At 47.1% G+C, this 18,689-nt stretch overlaps 1 protein-coding gene across 1 annotated transcript in view; it reads right to left on the bottom strand.

The window, feature by feature from the left end:
- The window catches only part of LOC126484254 (trichohyalin-like), a 731,617-nt gene that overhangs the window by 119,890 nt on the left and 593,038 nt on the right, over positions 1–18,689 (bottom strand). The window contains exons 9-12 of the mRNA XM_050107675.1: positions 6,803–6,955; positions 4,685–4,873; positions 3,755–3,894; positions 1,411–3,661 (exon numbers count right to left, since the gene is read on the bottom strand). Coding sequence (XP_049963632.1) covers positions 1,411–3,661; positions 3,755–3,894; positions 4,685–4,873; positions 6,803–6,955 — 2,733 coding nt within the window. The remainder of the gene's footprint in view (positions 1–1,410; positions 3,662–3,754; positions 3,895–4,684; positions 4,874–6,802; positions 6,956–18,689) is intronic.

Genomic DNA, 18,689 nt, shown 5'->3' with positions numbered 1-18,689 from the left:
TCACTTGGAAGCTTTCCTACTCCTCTTCCACATTTTGCTTAACCTTTTTACTTTTGGCTTACTACTTTTTATGCCCGTCACAAAGTGTCTTGTCACTTTTAAAATTCTTGGATGTGACACTATCTGCATTTAATTTCTATAGCCTCTGTTCTTGTTGTTGCTGTTTAAATGAACATCAATTAAACACTCTTCCTTTGTCACAAAAGAAAAAAATTTTAGATCATTACAACTTATGGTATGTGAGATGCAAGAACTACAAAGGAGTAAATTCCAGCTATACACATTCTGGCTTCTGACACACATAACTAACATGTAACATAAACATGAAAATGATATACAGTACAAAAACGAATGTACATCAATAGTAATGCATTCCAAAAATGTACAAAGGTTAAATTAGGTTCCAAATGAAGGCATGACCTATATACAACACACAATAAAAACTGAGAAGCAGACATCCATTACAATGGCATTTTCCAATACAAAGCTAAGTGCTATGTCTGAAAAATCATAAGAGACACTGAAAAGCAGCATATGAATCTGAAATTAAAAGAAACATAATCCTCTAACAGCATATCACAAACATAGCATTATCATCAGAGTAATGCCTGTCACACTTAAAGCTGTAAATCTCATCTATGTACAACATATGCAGATTTTTAAAAATATGTACAGTTATTTGAAAACATGCTCCACCCAGTAAAGAAAAGCTACCTTGAGGTAGTTTTGTTTGGAAAATAAATTGAAAGATACATGGACAGGAGCTTCAGACTTCACTGCATCAATAATACAAAACAAAAATTAATTTCTGAAACAGATAATACATACATAATGCTACATACCTGACAATCATTAAACAAGTGCAGGATTTGAATAAAAATAGTTACAGGAATATGCTCATAAGTCATAATAAAAATGAACAAGTGTGGGTTGGAGGATATGCCCAAAGAATACAGGTACAGTGTAGTAGCATGCCGAATTCTAACACTCAGCTTTCATAGTGTGCCAGTTGACTTTCAATAAAGAAAATTAAGAAGCTCAGTAAATAAAATTAAATTGCTGTATACCCTGTCATAACGAATATGCCACACAACAGAAAGATGACTTTCAAAACAAGAAATGGGCACAAAAATGCACTGTTTTAGTAGCTGTATAATATCTACTCATAAAAGAAGTACTGGTAACTTTTTAAGAGAAAGTTTATTCATTATGACAGGGTTCTTAATTCAGTAATGGTGGCAAGTCAATTATTTTGTTCATATCAAACTCAAATAAGGACACAAAATAAGCAAGCTCACAAAAAGTCCTCGAAATACGTCAGGCACACAGTCGAAAGAAATAATGTGATATAAATATGTACAGTGATGCAGAAAATAAACCTGTCACATTTTGGGCAATCCTCCAACTAACCTGGTTCTTCTCCAGCTCCTGAACTAGCATCTCCAACTGTGCCTGGAATCGTTCTCGCTCAACAGACGCGTTCTTCAGTTCCGCCTGCGACTTTTCGAGCTCTTTACGCAGTCTGTTCAGTTCCTCGGCAGCAGCCGGTGGCACCTGTTGTTGCTGCTGTTGTTGCATTTGGGCCATCTGTTGCTGTTGGGCATTCATCTGCCTCTCTACAGCCTGCACCCTTTTCTGCAGTTCGGCCACAGTCCTCTCCGCCCTATCGGCCCTGTCCCGTTCGGCCTCCACGGCACGGCGCCACTGACCGGTGTCCGCCTCTGCCTGCGAGCCCAGCTCCTGCAGGCGGCGGTCTGCCCGCTCCGCCCTCTGCCGCTCTCGGTCCCTTTCCCTCTGCAAGTTCTGCAGTTGTTGCTGAAGCTCCTGGACCTGCCGGTCTCTCCCTTCCAGCGATTCAGCATCTTGCGCCACCTTGCGGTGCTCGGTCTTCAGTCGACTGAGCTCCGACTCGGACTGTTGCAGCTCCTGCTGGAAGTTCATCAGCATGTCCTGTGACTTCTCCAGTTGCACCACTAACTGGTCTCTCTCGAGCGTGAGCTGTTTCACCTCGGACTCCATTTTCGCCATCTGTTTCTCTAACCTTTCTGCCTGCTTCTCGCGCTTCTCCAGTGCGGAATTCAACCTCTCCTTCTCCCTCGCAGCTTGTGCGAGCTCCTGCTGCATCTTGGAGGCATCCTCCTGCAAACGTCTGTCGGCATCCTGCCGAGTGCGCTGCTGCGCTTCCTGCATCTGATCGGCGGCCTTTCTCGCGCGGAGCAGGTCCGCCTGCAGTGCGTCCCTCTCCGCCTGCAGCTGAGCACGCTCGTCCGACGCCCGCTGCGCGTCCGCCTGCGCCCTCTCGAGCTTTTCGTGCAGACGACTGAGCTCCGTCGCCATTCGCTCAAACTCTATCCGCGCAGCCTCGTTGTTCTCCTGGTACTTGCCGAGGTGCAGCTGCGACTTCTCGAGCTCCCGCGCCAGGCGCTGCGCCTCGGCGTCGGAGTGTTCGCGCAGCTGCTGCGCCCTGGACAGGTCTGCCTGCGCCTGCTCCAGCCGCTCGCGGAGCTTGTCCACCTCGGCGGCGCCCGCCCTCTCCACCTCGGTGCGGCTCTTGTCGCCCACCGCCAACTGGCGCTCCTTCTGCGCCAATTCGGAGCGCAGCCGCTCGTTCTCCTTCTCCAGTGCTTCGGAGCGCATCTGGAGAGTCTCATGTCGATCGCGCACTTTCTCGCACTCGATGTGCAACCGCTCTATCTCGCCCTGCTGTTTTTCCTGAGTCGCCGTCATTTTCATCGACTCGGCCTTGCCGAGCTCCAGCTCGAGTTGGAGCTCGTGCAGGCGCTCCTCCTGCTTCTCATTGGCCACCAGCGCCCTCTGCATCTCCAGTTGGCTCGTGTCCAGCCGCTCGCGCAACTTCTCGCACTCTGCCTGCAGCCTACCAGTTTCTGCAGCCCACTTCTCCTGTTCGAATTGGTATTTACCTCTTACACCTTCCGCGCGCTCCAGCTCCATTCGCAGACGAACTGCCTCCTGCTCTGCCTTTCGCGCTCGCTCCAACTCACTGTTCGTCTTCTCGAGCCTATCCCGCAGCCGCTCTATTTCGGCCTTGAGGCGATCCTGCTCCTCCTTGGTCCTCTCCTGCGTGTCCTGGTACTTGCCCATCCTGGCAGCGTACCGCTCCGCTTCCTCGCGCAGCTGCTCTGCCTCGGTACGGTAGCGCTCCAGCTCCGACTGAGACTTTCGCAGCTCGGCCTGGGCCTTGTCGTGCTTGTCGTACATCTTCTCTAGCTCCACCTGCAGGCGGGCCATTTCCTCCTGGCTCTTTTCATTTGCAGCCTGTGCCTTTGCGCACTGCGTGTGCGCGCGCTCCAGTTCGAAACTGAGGCGCTCACTGTCCCCCTGGTACTTCTCGCGATCACTCTGCAGACGCCGCATTTCGATCTGCGTCTTTTCGTATCGCTCGCGCACCATGTCGAGGTCGACAGCCATGCGGTCTATCTCCTCTTTGAATTTCTCCTCATTCTCCTTAGTGCGGCCCAGCTGGAGCGCAGCTCGGTCGTACATCTCTTGGACCCGCTGCAGCTCGTCTTGTGTTTTGCGCTGATCTTCGCGCGACTTGGTAGCCAACAGCTGAGCCTTCTCCACCTCCATCTCGAGTCGGTCCTTCTCTGCCTCTGCTGCCTCCAGTTTGTTCTGCATTCGGTACACTTCGCCCTGCGACCTGTGTAACATATTGGTCATCAGTAAAATAAACAGATAAGCAAAAGTTCAGATTTAACTTGACAGTAGTACTACCAAATCGAATGTGAGATACCTATCGTATTTTTCGAGCATACGTTCGAACTCTTTGTTTGCGTTGTCTCTTTCCTCCATCGCTTTCTGTGACACTGTCTGCGATTTGTCCAACTTATCTTTCAATATTTCGATTTCCGTTAACGCGTCGTCTCGTTCCATCTGAAAAAAAGAGGAGCATATCCTTGTTTCCAGAATATTCACTATTACTTAATGTTACTCATGTTTGCTTTAATAATCAGTTAAAATATAGTGGCCGAAATAGTATCTGAATTTTTAAAAAAATGCAGCATTAAAAACTCTAGGCTGACTGCGCGACAAATTCTAACTTTGCCAGGCCAGTGATCACTACGTTACTGTCCGACCTTCCACCATTGCTACTGAGTAACTTCCTCGCGTATCTATTATCTTCCAGCGCTGGTCACGGCCTGGAAACTATATCTTCCATTTATAGTTGTCAAAAATGAATCCTTCACCGCTTCAGACTTCCTCGCAGAGAGACACCGCAACAGAAAAATCAGCATTCCGTTTATTCTCAGTTTTATTTATTTTTATTGCCGCTGCTGCAATACTTTTAAATCCTAGTAACACTGCTAAATGAAAAGATTTGAAGGCATAATAACTGCTTAACAGAAAGAGAAAAGGTTTGTATCTAAACCGGGTACGCGTTCTTCCACAGTCCTTCAACTCAATTACGAAATGCGAAACAGAATAGACCTCTTTACTAACAAGTAAAAGACTATTGTACAAGGATATTTGCGGCCGCTAACTTGTCTCGAGCGAGCTTCCGCCAGTGTAAAATAACCTTACCAGCAGTGAAAATTCAGAGAAATAACACCTAAGTCGTCATCCTAAAACCCATAGACTTCACCTTATGAACAACTTGGCACACAATGGAGAAAATTCAAGCAATTGAAATACAGGATGATACAATACATTAAACTGACGGTACCTGAATTTTCTGATGCAACTGTTGCGCTTTGTCCCATCTTTCCTTGATCATATCCAGCTCCGTCTGCATGTTTTCGCGTTCCCTTTGCGCCTTGGATATTTGGCCCTGTTGGATCTCAACCCTTTCTTGGAGCTTTTCACATTCTTCAATGGCCCCGTCTTTCTCCTTCTGGAGTCTTGCCATCAACATCTGGACAGAAACTGATTTCATTAGAACAGTATTTTACAGTAAGATGAGAGATGATGACTAGCATAAAGACCAACTGGCAGTGATGAATTACACATGAGTCTCTGTCGGTCCAGCTCTATCAAAGAAATCGCTATCTCACGAAAGATCTATTACCTTCTGGACCAGCTTGTGAACTGTCGAAATACGAGCCTCCATATTTCTCACGTAGTGAGTTGTCTGTCTTAACCAGCTCAAAGCTTCATCTCACTCAGTGTGACCACCCGAGAGGTCGCTGGGGATCATAGATACTACTGTTATACAGGTGATTCGGTCACAGGAGTAACACATGAAACGTTATGTGGGACATCCTCAAACCCCTGCCCCCCTCATCCCCCGATACCGGAAATAACTAGGAGGTCCCGAATATAGTCAACTGGTTTGGCTTATTCACTATCGGTGCAGGCCATATTCGTAGCCGGTATCAGCCGAGCGTGTCAAACGGGACACGCGACACTGCTAAGAACGTTTTCCCTGAGTGTTGGGGAAGGGATGGATACGTCTCGCCGGTGAGCAGCCGTGATCTCCAATTGATTTCGGGGCGAACGGTTTCGTTACACGAAAATCTAAGACGCCGTGAGTTACGGCCCTGATAACACCAGGAAAAGAGCTTGATTTTTCCAAATTAAAGGCACTGATGTACCTGCTCTCTTTTGCCCACTTTCTTTACATTTCTGGCACCGAGCTATTGGCTCACTGGCACTCTCCTTACTTAGCCGTTTCTGAATATGTATTTCAGTGGATTTTTACACGGGCTACATATTTGTGTAATCAAAGGTGCAGAATTTTTCCCACTGCCACTTTTTCTGTGAAATGGCTGTATCTGGGGCGAATTACAAAATGCGAACGACTCTAAGGGTCGTGCTTCGTTGACAGAGTTATAAAAACCCAGTCCGGTAAAGGTACAGATTTACATTGTTTAAATCTGCCACGAGTGCCTCGAGATTATTTTCATTGTAAGGACATCCCTTTCATATCTACCTTAGTGGTATGAAAAACTACCAGGTTATGCTGCAAACCCTGAACAGACAGTGAACTCGTACTCACAACTGCCAAGTTGCTATTACCTGTATTTATTAACAAATTCATGTATATACGAGTGTATGTATGTCTGTTCCGAATCTCCTCCACTTTTTGCCTGGGGTTAAGATGGATGTGTGGATGAAAACAGAGTGATGTGGGAGATGGAAGTAGGAGCAGATGAACAGAGAGATGGGGTAGAAATAGATGGAGAAGAGGGAGGAGATGGACAGAGAAGGGAGGAGGAAGAGACGGAAGGGAGGGGGGGAGGAAGAGATGGACAGAGAGAATGGTGAGGAGGAGATGGACAGAGAGATGGGGGTGGGAAAGAGAAGGTAGACAGAGATATGGGGGAAGGAGGAGATACAGAGAGGGGGTATGATGAGATGGACAGAGAGAAGGTAAGAGGATATGGACAGAAAAGGGGAGCAGGAGCTGGACAGAGAGAGGAAGGGAGATGAAGATGGACAGAGGGTGGCTGGAGGATAAGTCGGACACAGGGAGGAGAGAAGAGGAGATGGACAGATGGATGGGGGTGGACAGAGGGAGGGAGAAAGGGATGGACGGAGATGGTGGAAGAGGAGGTGGAAAAAGACGAGGGGAGGAGAAGATGGACAGAGAGAGGGGAGGGCATGGGATGGACAGAGAGAAGCGAGGTGACGTGATGGCCAGAGAGATTGAAGAGGATGAGGGGGAGAGGGACAAAGATGTGGTGAAAGGAGGAGATGGACAGCGAAAGGGCGTAGGAGGATATGGACAGAGACGGGGGAGGAGGAGACAGAGAGTGGAGGGGGAGATGTTTGCAATGTATGTGACATACATGCGAGCGAAGCCGCGGGTAAAATGCTTGTAAATTTAGCGGAGGTAGTGTACCTGAGCTTTCTCATACTTGTCCCTTAACCGGTCGACCTCCAACTGGACCGCCTCTCGCTCCTTCTGCAATCTCGTCGCTTGGCCTAGTGCCTTATCGAGCTGCGACTGTACGTTTTCAAAATCGTAGTTCTGCTTTTCCTTTTCCATCTGGAGCTGCAAAATAAATGTCACTATTAGCACTCTATAACTCGTTATAATCATTTATGAATATTTATCCAACCTGATCACAGCACGTGTTCAATGTATGAGGGATATTGATAACTTGGTAACTTTAGGAGGTATAGGATCAGTTTACTATTGTTCCATTCGGGTGATTGGTGAGTGGAGCTTATCTACAATGGTCAAAAAACGTCATACTTGTTGCAAGACTAACCAAAATATTCCTCTGAAAATCCTAACAATCTTCTACACGTAGCACGATGCAAGTATATTCTGCACGATTTGGAACGGGCCGATACAGCGCCTCAGCACTATTCCCTCCCAACAGACGCTGCAATATAAAGCAACGTGGGCGTGAAAAGGTAGCCCATATTTTTAACACACACAAATGGTGTTGTCAGGTTGCGCCGCAACATGTACTTCATTATTTGATCCCCCTGTCTGAATATCAGATGTTCATCATTCTCGCACAACATACGCGTATTGATTGGCTGATGGTAAGTTATATGTCCCAAATGATCGAGGTCTTATGTCGTACAGAACTTCTGCAAAAATTCCAGTGTTTGGATCAAACACGTAGCAAAAAAGAAAGGAAGATTAAAGAATGACGGCGAGTTCATTAGAACTGGACTTCGAGCTCAAATTCGACACGGATAGAGCAGAAAATAGTCCTTGACCTTTTTATGGGAACGATTCCGGCATTCACTGCAATAGGTTGAAGGAAACTGCGGAAAACCTTAATCTAGATGGCTGGATGGGGATTTGAATCCTATTAATAATTAATATGATTCCACTTTCTTAATCCCTGCACCACTCGCTCTACAACACCTGTAGCTTTTTTTTACTGAGTTAAAAGTACGGTTGCTTTATGCAGAACCATTTTCTAACTATTGTACTATAAAACATATAAGAACGCTGCATGAAACTGGGCTATTCCTTACAGCTGGAAGCTGTAGGACAAATTACTTGCTTTGAAAACGCTACACAATGACAGTGATCCAATTAGAATGAAGAATTCTTCTGAGAAGTACAGATTGTTTAAACAGGAGCGAGACCATAAACAATCGATGGAAACCATGAAAACACTCACGGACAGTCCCTGTAATAATGGTAGAATCATTACCATTATGAAAATGGGTAGCCCTTACTACACGTGAGAATTTTTAAAATCAAATGAGCGATAGCCAAATTTGTTCTAAAGCGCTTCAATTTTGAAAACGTAGATGCACAGCAAGAGAATATTTTGACCGTAGAATAATGTGTGTTAATGGTCATGCAATATGTACCTCCACTCAGTGTTACGAGGGAACTGTAGGCACACTTTTTCATCGAAAACACAGCGATTTAAAAAAAATAAGACACAGCGATGCCAACACGTCGTCGGTTTATAGCCCGAATTTTTTGTCGTTGGACGGCAGTGTGGAGTGTCATATAGTTAGCACACCGACGTTGCAGTCGTTTAATAATGACATCGACAGTTAAAATCGGCTTTTCATGCGAGAGCCGCTGCTCACCTTCAGGTAGCTATCCAATTGTCCTCACTAGGTTGTCCAGGCAGTTAGTGACACTGGCATTTCGGCAAATGTACGTTAGTCAAATGGAGCAATGATATAGGTAGTTTTTCGTGTATGTCGTGGAGGGAAAAAATGTGAAGCAATGTGCAAATGTCGGTTGAACTATTGTCGACATAAATATAATATTTCTCGGATTAGCACCACTAGCAGGAAAGGAGCGTAAGTCACAGACTTTGAAGCACAGTTACCATCAGCCACGTAAATGGCGCCGTAGTCGGTACTTTGTGGAACATCGAAAGCGAAATATCAGTTAAAAAGTGGCATACGAACAAACGAATACAGTGCTACTGAAATCACAGTCGGAGACTCCACACACCTTACTCTTACTCTCCTGGCCCCACAAGTCGCAGTAGGTTTTTGGCCTCGTCAAGTAGCTTCTTCCTCAGTATTCTGTCTCGGCATCTTCTTTCCTTGCTCCCAGTACATGGAGATCTTTGGCAATCTGGTCTCTCCATCTCATTTTCACCCTGCCTTGAGGTCTTCGTCCTTCCTGTTTATTCTCTGCGACTTCTCTCAGTAAAGATCCTTGCTCTCTTCTATAGACGTGGCCGGCCCATCTTAGTCTTTTTGTCGTGGCTTCTGCAACTATATCTGGTTCATTGTATAGCTCTCTGTTCTTTCTTCTTAGCCATTCTCCTCCCTCACAGATTGGTCCAAATATCTTTCGCAGGATTTTATTTTCAAAAACTTTTATCTTTGTCTCCGTGTATTTATCTGTTCTCTATATTTCTGCCTATATTGGTCTGATTATGGTTTTATATACTCTTACTTTGGATCCTCTTGAGAAAATTTTAGATGACAGTAGTTTGTTGAGTGAGTATGCCACTCGGGAAGCAGCTTTGATCCTCGCCTCTGTTTCTTGCTTCTCATCGTTTTTGTTGTTTACTACTACCCCCAGATATTTAAATTCATCTACTTCTTCAAACAAGTGGTTATCGATCTGCAGAGTTTTCCGTCTTTTCGATCTGTAATTTTTTTCTACTCTCATGAATTTTGTTGTCTCATCATTTACTTCTAATCCATCTTCCTTTGCTTTTTGAAAGACTCCTTTCGCCAGTATTTTAAGATCATCCGGATTTTCAACGACTAGTGCTACATCATCTGCAAAGGCTAGTACATTTATTTTTGTTCCTAATTGAATTCCCTCTTCTGCTTCACTTGCTGCGTCCAGCGCTTCCTCTAGTAGAATGTTGAACAAGCGGGGTGATATTCCATCTCCGTGCCTGTCTCCTGTTTTATGTCAAACGCCTTGGAATATTCTCCATCCATTTTCACTACACCTTTCGAACCTTTTAGTGTCGCTTTCAAAAGATTTATAATCTTCTTCGGTATTCCGAATCTCTCAATTTTCTCCCATAACTTATCTCTGGGTATACTGTCATAGGCTTTCTTAACATCAACAAACAGCATTGCCATTCTTTTGTTATACTCCCAATATTTAGATACGGCTTCTTTCAGTATGAATATCTGGTCAGTAGTTGAACGATTCCTCGTAAATCCCGCTTATTATCCATTTATTATCTCTTTTAAATAAGGTTCTAATTTTTTCTAGAGGATCTTGGAGAACGCTTTATAGACGGTGCTAATTAATGAGATGCCTCTGTAGTTTCCGCTTTGTTGTTTGTCGCCCTTTTTATGAATTGGTATTATTATCGATTCTATACAATCATGTGGCATTATTTCTTCATTCCAGATCTTCGTAATAAGTTTGTGTATTTGTTTTGCAATTTTTATTCCTCCCTTCTTAAATAATTCAGCTGTTATGCCATCTCTTCCTGGAACTTTGTAGTTTTTTAGTATTTTGATTGAGTCTATTGTCTCTATTAGAAAAAAAGACTAAGGAAGCACAGAAATGAAAAATTTCGTAGTGTTCGATTAGCACTATAAGTCGAAGGCGTCCTACTGTGGCCATCCGCATATTTTGATGGCAACATCGGGCGCATTCCTCTATATCCTGAGATCACTCTATCTGAAGTCGGTCATTCATAAAGGACTTTTCACAGGTTTCAGTTCGGTGTTTTCATCATATGTGAGTTGTTTTAACGTTCTTCCGAGATAACTGTCCTTTCAACAGAAGGAAGCTCGAATGTCAATGGCAACCATTCTCAACGTAATGGCAGATTTTCTGATAATTGTCCAGACTGCTGACGGAACACGATATTTCATTTACAGCCCCATGTAAAACGTGAGACTCGTGAATGGAAGAAAAGAACGTCAAGGAAGTATAAACTACACTTGGAGAAAAGGAGATGCCTCTCACAATAAAGTCATACTAGAAGAATAAGCTGTGATTAACGAACTTCATGTGTACATCTTTCGTCGCGCACAAGAAGCTATCAGAAGGAAATATCTATGAAAATAAATAGAAAACAGTCGGATTTTTCTGCGAGAGAACACCCCAACATATCTGTCAAATAATGTTGCTGCCCTAGAACATCTACTCTAATCGTGTGACCTTGGACTTCGCTATTTCAAACTGTTAAAGCGGCGAAAATTCAAACTGAAGAGACAATGCTTCCAGGAACTCTGAGGAAATTATTCAAAGTACAATATAAAACCTTAAAGTACTCTTTGGCAAAGGGTGTTCTGAAAGGCTTACTCTTTGGCAAAGGGTGTTCTGAAAGGCTGTACGAATGTTAGCGCAGATATGTGAATGTAGAAGTGTTTTTGGAAGGAAATTGTATCATAAAATCATTTGAGTCAGATTATTATCGTCGCCCCTTAGATGTGAGGTATACTAAGGCTGCCACATGCTTTGCGTTGTGAGCTGGTGAAGAAGAGATTTTTACTGACAGGGAGTCTTGAGTATTTTTCTCGTTGCAGTCATGGGTAAAGTAAGTGGTTAATGCGAACACGTGCTTCTGTGGCTGAACGAAAGTCGGGAGAACACTAATGACACCACAAGTAACCGCCGTGGACAGTGAATACCCAAGTGACGCTGGTGTCTGTGGTTAACAAATAAACTAGATAGTAAATAGATTCGTCTGTGGTCAGTAAATAACTGTGCAACATAATATGCTTCTGAGCAGATGGATGGTGTATGCTCCCATGCTAACAAGCGTGTTTGGTTCGAAAAGACTTGAATCTAGCTGATGGTACTGAGGCTCGACTGCATCTGAGGCCTTCTCCTTGGAGTTATATTTACTACGTCACAGGACGAGCCGAAGTCAATACGTGGTGTCACCGCTTGGTATGAAACGTCAAGAAACATTCTGCAGTATTTACTGGAAAAATATAAGACAGTGCATATATAATTATTGGTTTAGGCATTTTATAGGAGCATTTATAGGAGCAATAATTTATAGGCATTTTATACCGCCATTAATATGAGTGGAATGTACTATTGGCCATTTTTATTAAAAACTCTATTCTTGCAAATCAAGCTCCCTGCCACATAGCTACAATTGCCTGCATATGGGTGGAAGAGGACAACGAAGACTTCAGACCCAATCCCTTGCAGCCAGATATCCGTGTATTCTTCTAAATATATGCGGAAAGATTTTGATCATCAGTTCTGATGTGTGAATTTCCACTATGCATCCTTCAACAATTCTAGGAAGCAGTGTATGGCTGCATATACCTATGGAGACCTATCAGCAACTAACAGCTTCATAGCTCAATGTCACTGCTCCAGTTATGGTTATTCTGGGAAGAACAGTATCCTTGTATTACCTGTGATTCTGATCTCAGCCATGCGTATGTTGCACATGAAATGTGTACAGTGGGCCTATGGTTACGGATGAGCGAATAGTGTGACGACGAAATATTAGGGTTTTCACGATTAGGGTTTACCGCCCCATTGCCAACAAAGTCAATTGTGACAGTGCGCCATCTAAGATATTATAAGGATGAGTAAGGAAATCGGTCCTGTTCTCTCCCCCGCTTCGGGGGGTTATGAAACATGCTGCCTAGAAAGTTTGAAAAATGCGTTTTATATTTAGAGTGGCGTCTGATGATTTCGTGTTGTTCTAGTAGATAATGCCAATAGTCCATGACCGATATCAAGGTCCGCGAGAGCACATAGTGTGATGCGTGTCCTCCAATCCATCGGATTGCCGATGTTTTGTGTGAGGGGAAAAAGACAGGGTCAGGGAAAAATAAAGCGTCCGTCGTGATCGTGGATTCGTCGGTGCGTCGGAGGAGGGCCATGATGCGTTGCGTCAGCCGCCAAACATCCTTTGCCTCACCGCACTGCAGAGAATGTTCGTCGGTGTCCTGCATGCCACATATAAGGCAGAGCGGGGAATCTACCATGCGAATGTTGTACAATCGTTGGCGGTTGACTGTCTTGCGGTTGATTAGTGTATACCATGACGATCGCGCTGCTGTGGTGAGGAGAGGTGTGTGGACCGCTCGCCAAATCTGTCGCCAGTTTCGTGTTGGGTATTTAAGTTCGACAACATTGCTGCCATGATGACGCCGCAAGTATCGATATATCTCACGGGTAGTGGGGATTCTGGTAGAAGGTATCTGTAACTGAACATAACTAAAATCAACAAAAAATCGCGCGACGTGAGAAAACGAGGGCGAGATGGTGCCTACTGCTACCGGTGGTTCAAAGGACGTGGGAAGAAGCACATCCAGGATGGCCGACGTGATGGCGTGTTGCCGCTGGTTCCAAGTTCGTAGCGTCGCTCGCAGGTATAGAGCTAGAGCCTTGTTCCGCACATCCGTGAGGTTAAGTCCTCCAGAATGGTATGGGAGAGTTAAAGTCTCGTATTTGATCTTAAACAACATTCCTTGGCTGACATAGTATCCAAAGGCCGCCATTAATCTGTCAGCGAGACCATGTGGCATTGGCAGTACCTGTGCCAAGTGCGGCAGTCGCGAGGCCAGGTGAACATTAGTGTAGTCCACCCTTTGGAGCAGGTCGTGCGTTCGGAGTGAATTATTGCGCATGTGCAGTCGGACGTTCTGGAGGAGACGTCGATAGCTCGCCGCCGCCGATTGCCGTAGCGATCGGGTGAACAAGACACCTAAGCATCGCAAGATGTCCACCGTCGTAAACGGACTTCGCAGAGCGTCCAGCCCTCGACCGATGTGCATGATCTTGGTTTTATTCATGTTGACCCTGCTTCCCGCAGCTACCCCGTACGTAGTAAGAAGGGTAACCACCTGACTTACTTCGTTCTCCGACCGGACGAGTATCATCAAGTCGTCGGCATATGCACGACACTTGAAGGAGCTCGCACGGAGTCGGACGCCTGTTAGAGTCCGTCTAAGAGTCTGCATCAATGGTTCGAGCGCTATTGTAAACAGTATCATCGACAAGGGACATCCTTGCCTAACTGAGCTGCGAACAGAAATCGTTCCTACCTCCCTGCCATTGATTCTCACCGTCGAAGAAGCGCCGCGAAGGAGGCGCATGAGGACGGTAATAAAATCCTGTGGTATCGCCATGCGTCGCATGGTCGAGTCAAGGAAATCATGGTTGATCCTGTCAAAGGCACGATCAAAATCCACCGATACGAACGCCGCTCGCATGCGACAAGCTTCCGTCAGGGAAATTACGTCACGGTATTCGCCGAGGATAGAATGTAGGTTCTACATCTACATCTACATTTATACTCCGCAAGCCACCCAACGGTGTGTGGCGGAGAGCACTTTACGTGCCACTGTCATTACCTCCCTTTCCTGTTCCAGTCGCGTATGGTTCGCGGGAAGAACGACTGTCTGAAAGCCTCCGTGCGCGCTCTAATCTCTCTAATTTTACATTCGTGATCTCCTCGGGAGGTATAAGTAGGGGGAAGCAATATATTCGATACCTCATCCAGAAACGCACCCTCTCGAAACCTGGCGAGCAAGCTACACCGCGATGCAGAGCACCTCTCTTGCAGGGTCTGCCACTTGAGTTTATTAAACATCTCCGTAACGCTATCACGGTTACCAAATAACCCTGTGACGAAACGCGCCGCTCTTCTTTGGATCTTCTCTATCTCCTCCGTCAAACCGATCTGGTACGGATCCCACACTGATGAGCAATACTCAAGCATAGGTCGAACGAGTGTTTTGTAAGCCACCTCCTTTGTTGATGGACTACATTTTCTAAGCACTCTCCCAATGAATCTCAACCTGGTACCCGCCTTACCAACAATTAATTTTATATGATCATTCCACTTCAAATCGTTCCGCATGCATACTCCCAGATATTTTACAGAAGTAACTGCTACTACTGTTTGTTCTGCTATCATATAATCATACAATAAAGGATCATTCTTTCTATGTATTCGCAATACATTACATTTGTCTATGTTAAGGGTCAGTTGCCACTCCCTGCACCAAGTGCCTATCCGCTGCAGATCTTCCTGCATTTCGCTACAATTTTCTAATGCTGCAACTTCTCTGTATACTACAGAATCATCCGCGAAAATCCGCATGGAACTTCCGACACTATCTACTAGGTCATTTATATATATTGTGAAAAGCAATGGTCCCATAACACTCCCCTGTGGCACGCCCGAGGTTACTTTAACGTCTGTAGACGTCTCTCCATTGATAACAACATGCTGTGTTCTGTTTGCTAAAAACTCTTCAATCCAGCCACACAGCTGGTCTGATATTCCGTAGGCTCTTACTTTGTTTATCAGGCGACAGTGCGGAACTGTATCGAACGCCTTCCGGAAGTCAAGAAAAATAGCATCTATCTGGGAGCTTGTATCTAATATTTTCTGGGTCTCATGAACAAATGTTGCTCCGAACCCCTAGACAAGCCTGGTCTGGTGGTATTGTTTTGGATATTACAATCTTGAGCCTTGCCGCCAACATTCGCGCAAAGATCTTATAGTCAGTATTGAGCATCGTGAGCGGTCTAAATTGATGGGCGCTGTCGCTCGCTGTCGATTTCGGTATTGGTATAAGCAGTCCCGCTATGAACTGCGACGGAACATCCGTGTCAGGGCTCAATAACTCGTTATACATCAATACCAACTGGGGCATCATTAAATCCGCAAATGCGCGGTAAAATTCGAGTGTCAACCCATCTGGCCCAGGGGATTTATGCACCGCACCCTTCGCGAGTGCGCCCCGGATGTCATCTTCCGTTAGGGGTGCCAATAGCACCTCTGCATTCGGACCATCCACCTCCGTTTGCATCTGTCGCAAAATTTCTTCTTCTGTCCGATTATCCGTAGGCGTCCCAGTGAAAAGGAGGCGGTAATGCTCCAGAAACTCAGCAGCAATGGCCTGTTGTGACGTCAAGGGCCGACCATCGTCATCATGGAGGACTGTGATTAGGGATCGGCGATTACGCGCATGTCCCTTGGACACATGATGCATGCCAATACGTTCTCCATCGACGTTGTCCAAGCACCGAGCACGAATCGAAAGTCCCTCCAGTCGACGTCTCGTGATCGATAAAATGCAGGCCTGAATGCGATGGACTTCCGCTTGACGTTCGGGCGATGGGGCCCTGGAGGACAGGTCGCGGAGCACCATGTAGTAATAGTCAAGTGTATCTCGGAGCCATTTCGCTTTTTCCTTGCCATACGGTATGAGAGCTCTTCGTATCGCCGGTTTTGCACACTGTAGCCACCACGAAAGAACCGTACGGTGCAGCGGCAGACGGCGAGTGCAAGTCTGCCATGTTTCTTCGATCCGCTGGCGACATTCGAGATCCACCAATAAGGAGGAATTAAGTTTCCAGGAACTACGACTCCGCCAGACCCGCTGCCGTGGGATGGTTAACGTGCATAAATACGCAAGGTGATCCGTAAAAGCTGTGGGCCAACGTTCAGCAGCCAACACGTGATATCTTAATCCGTCAGAAACATAAATCCGATCCAGCCTGCTCGCCGAGTGGCTAGTAAAATACGTGTAGCCCTCTCGCTGCCCATGGATCTTTTCCCACGTGTCCATAAGGGCCATGTCCCGACAGATCGTGTTCAATGCGTGGCAGGAGCTGAAATTAGGAGTTTGACCCTTCGGTGTGAGTACACAGTTAAAATCCCCCCCTACCAAGATATGGTCATACCTCCCATGGAATAGGGGGGCAATCTGCTCCGAGTAGAATCGTGCACGCGCCTGTCGATTGTCAGATCCGGAGGGTGCATAGATGTTGACGATACGAATGCCGTTCACGGTCATAGCCAAACCCCGAGCCGAAGGAAGGTAATCGAGGTCACACATCGGAATCCCTTCCCGGACTAGTATCGCTGTGCCACGTCCTCCATCTGGAGTCGGCGCTAGATAAGTGTGGTATCCATGCACGTCGGGAAAAGCAGCATTGAAGGTTTCCTGCACCAGCAGAATATCAACGTCTGTGGCGTAAATCATGTCCTGGAGAAGTTGCATCTTTGCAAGCGAACGTGCGGTGTTAATGTTCACTGTGCCCACCTTATATGCTTGGTTCGTTGTCGTTGTCATGCTCGTGTCATGTCATTGAGAACTCCAAGGGCTTCAGTCCACTATTCGTGCTCAGAGGAGTGCCCGCCAACGTGCTGCCCTCCTTCGTTGTCGTTCCGTGGTGTGCATCCTGTAGGTGAGTGGTCATCATTTGGGGGTGGCAATTCCTGTAGGTCTTCGACTGGTTCCGCCCAGTCGCAGTGGTCATCCATCCGAGAAACGTCCTCTGATGTATTTCGACGTGGCTGCCGGGACATTGGTGTCCCTGACTCCTTCGTCGGCAGCGCTGGGTCAGTCGGTGTCAATGAAGAGGGACCATCTAAAAGGCAGGACATCCGGTCACCATCGGACGGAATCCTGTCAGCGTCCGCTGAAGACACGTGTTCTGTGTCAGACAGTTCTTCGGCTAGGATACCTTCCGTGTCCCCTAGGCTAGGGGGGGACGTGTCACCCGAACTATGGCGACGCTTTTTGCGACGCTTCGGCGATCGCTGTTTGCGTGCCCTGCCCTCTGCTGCCTCACTGTGTTCGTCGGTCGTTCGTTGGTCCGTTGCCGGCGCCACCGTCTGGACCTCCACTTCCACGTCTCTTGCTACATGTGAGTTTTCGGAAGGTTCCTCCCTCAACTGTCGTGACATGGGTGCAGGTACATTCTCCGAGTCACCTCCATGCTCCCGTAACTCGGTCTGCTCTTGCATAAACACGTCCTTGTCACGCTCCGAACTTGGCAACACTTCCCGGCGGGCCACCGACACGTACGTCATCGGCAGTTGCGTGGGAACTTCTCGCTATGACGCTTCTCCACGTGGCAGTTGCACGACGCGGCGTTGTATGCACTCCGAGCGGATATGTCCTTCTCCACCACAGCCAGAACAGGTGCGTGGCTGGCCATCGTAGATCACAATAGCTCGACATCCGCCAATGTACACTCCTGGAAATGGAAAAAAGAACACATTGACACCGGTGTGTCAGACCCACCATACTTGCTCCGGACACTGCGAGAGGGCTGTACAAGCAATGATCACACGAACGGCACAGCGGACACACCAGGAACCGCGGTGTTGGCCGTCGAATGGCGCTAGCTGCGCAGCATTTGTGCACCGCCGCCGTCAGTGTCAGCCAGTTTGCCGTGGCATACGGAGCTCCATCGCAGTCTTTAACACTGGTAGCATGCCGCGACAGCGTGGACATGAACCGTATGTGCAGTTGACGGACTTTGAGCGAGGGCGTATAGTGGGCATGCGGGAGGCCGGGTGGACGTACCGCCGAATTGCCCAACACGTGGGGCGTGAGGTCTCCACAGTACATCGATGTTGTCGCCAGTGGTCGGCGGAAGGTGCACGTGCCCGTCGACCTGGGACCGGACCGCAGCGACGCACGGATGCACGCCAAGACCGTAGGTTCCTACGCAGTGCCGTAGGGCACCGCACCGCCACTTCCCAGCAAATTAGGGACACTGTTGCTCCTGGGGTATCGGCGAGGACCATTCGCAACCGTCTCCATGAAGCTGGGCTACGGTCCCGCACACCGTTAGGCCGTCTTCCGCTCACGCCCCAACATCGTGCAGCCCGCCTCCAGTGGTGTCGCGACAGGCGTGAATGGAGGGACGAATGGAGACGTGTCGTCTTCAGCGATGAGAGTCGCTTCTGCCTTGGTGCCAATGATGGTCGTATGCGTGTTTGGCGCCGTGCAGGTGAGCGCCACAATCAGGACTGCATATGACCGAGGCACACAGGGCCAACACCCGGCATCATGGTGTGGGGAGCGATCTCCTACACTGGCCGTACACCACTGGTGATCGTCGAGGGGACACT

This window comes from Schistocerca serialis, chromosome 6 (genome assembly GCF_023864345.2).
Source record: "Schistocerca serialis cubense isolate TAMUIC-IGC-003099 chromosome 6, iqSchSeri2.2, whole genome shotgun sequence".
In the NCBI taxonomy this organism is placed as follows: Eukaryota; Metazoa; Arthropoda; class Insecta; order Orthoptera; family Acrididae; genus Schistocerca; species Schistocerca serialis.
The sequence above is the reverse complement of the archived record's forward strand: the minus strand, read 5'-3'. Positions and strand labels throughout refer to the sequence as shown.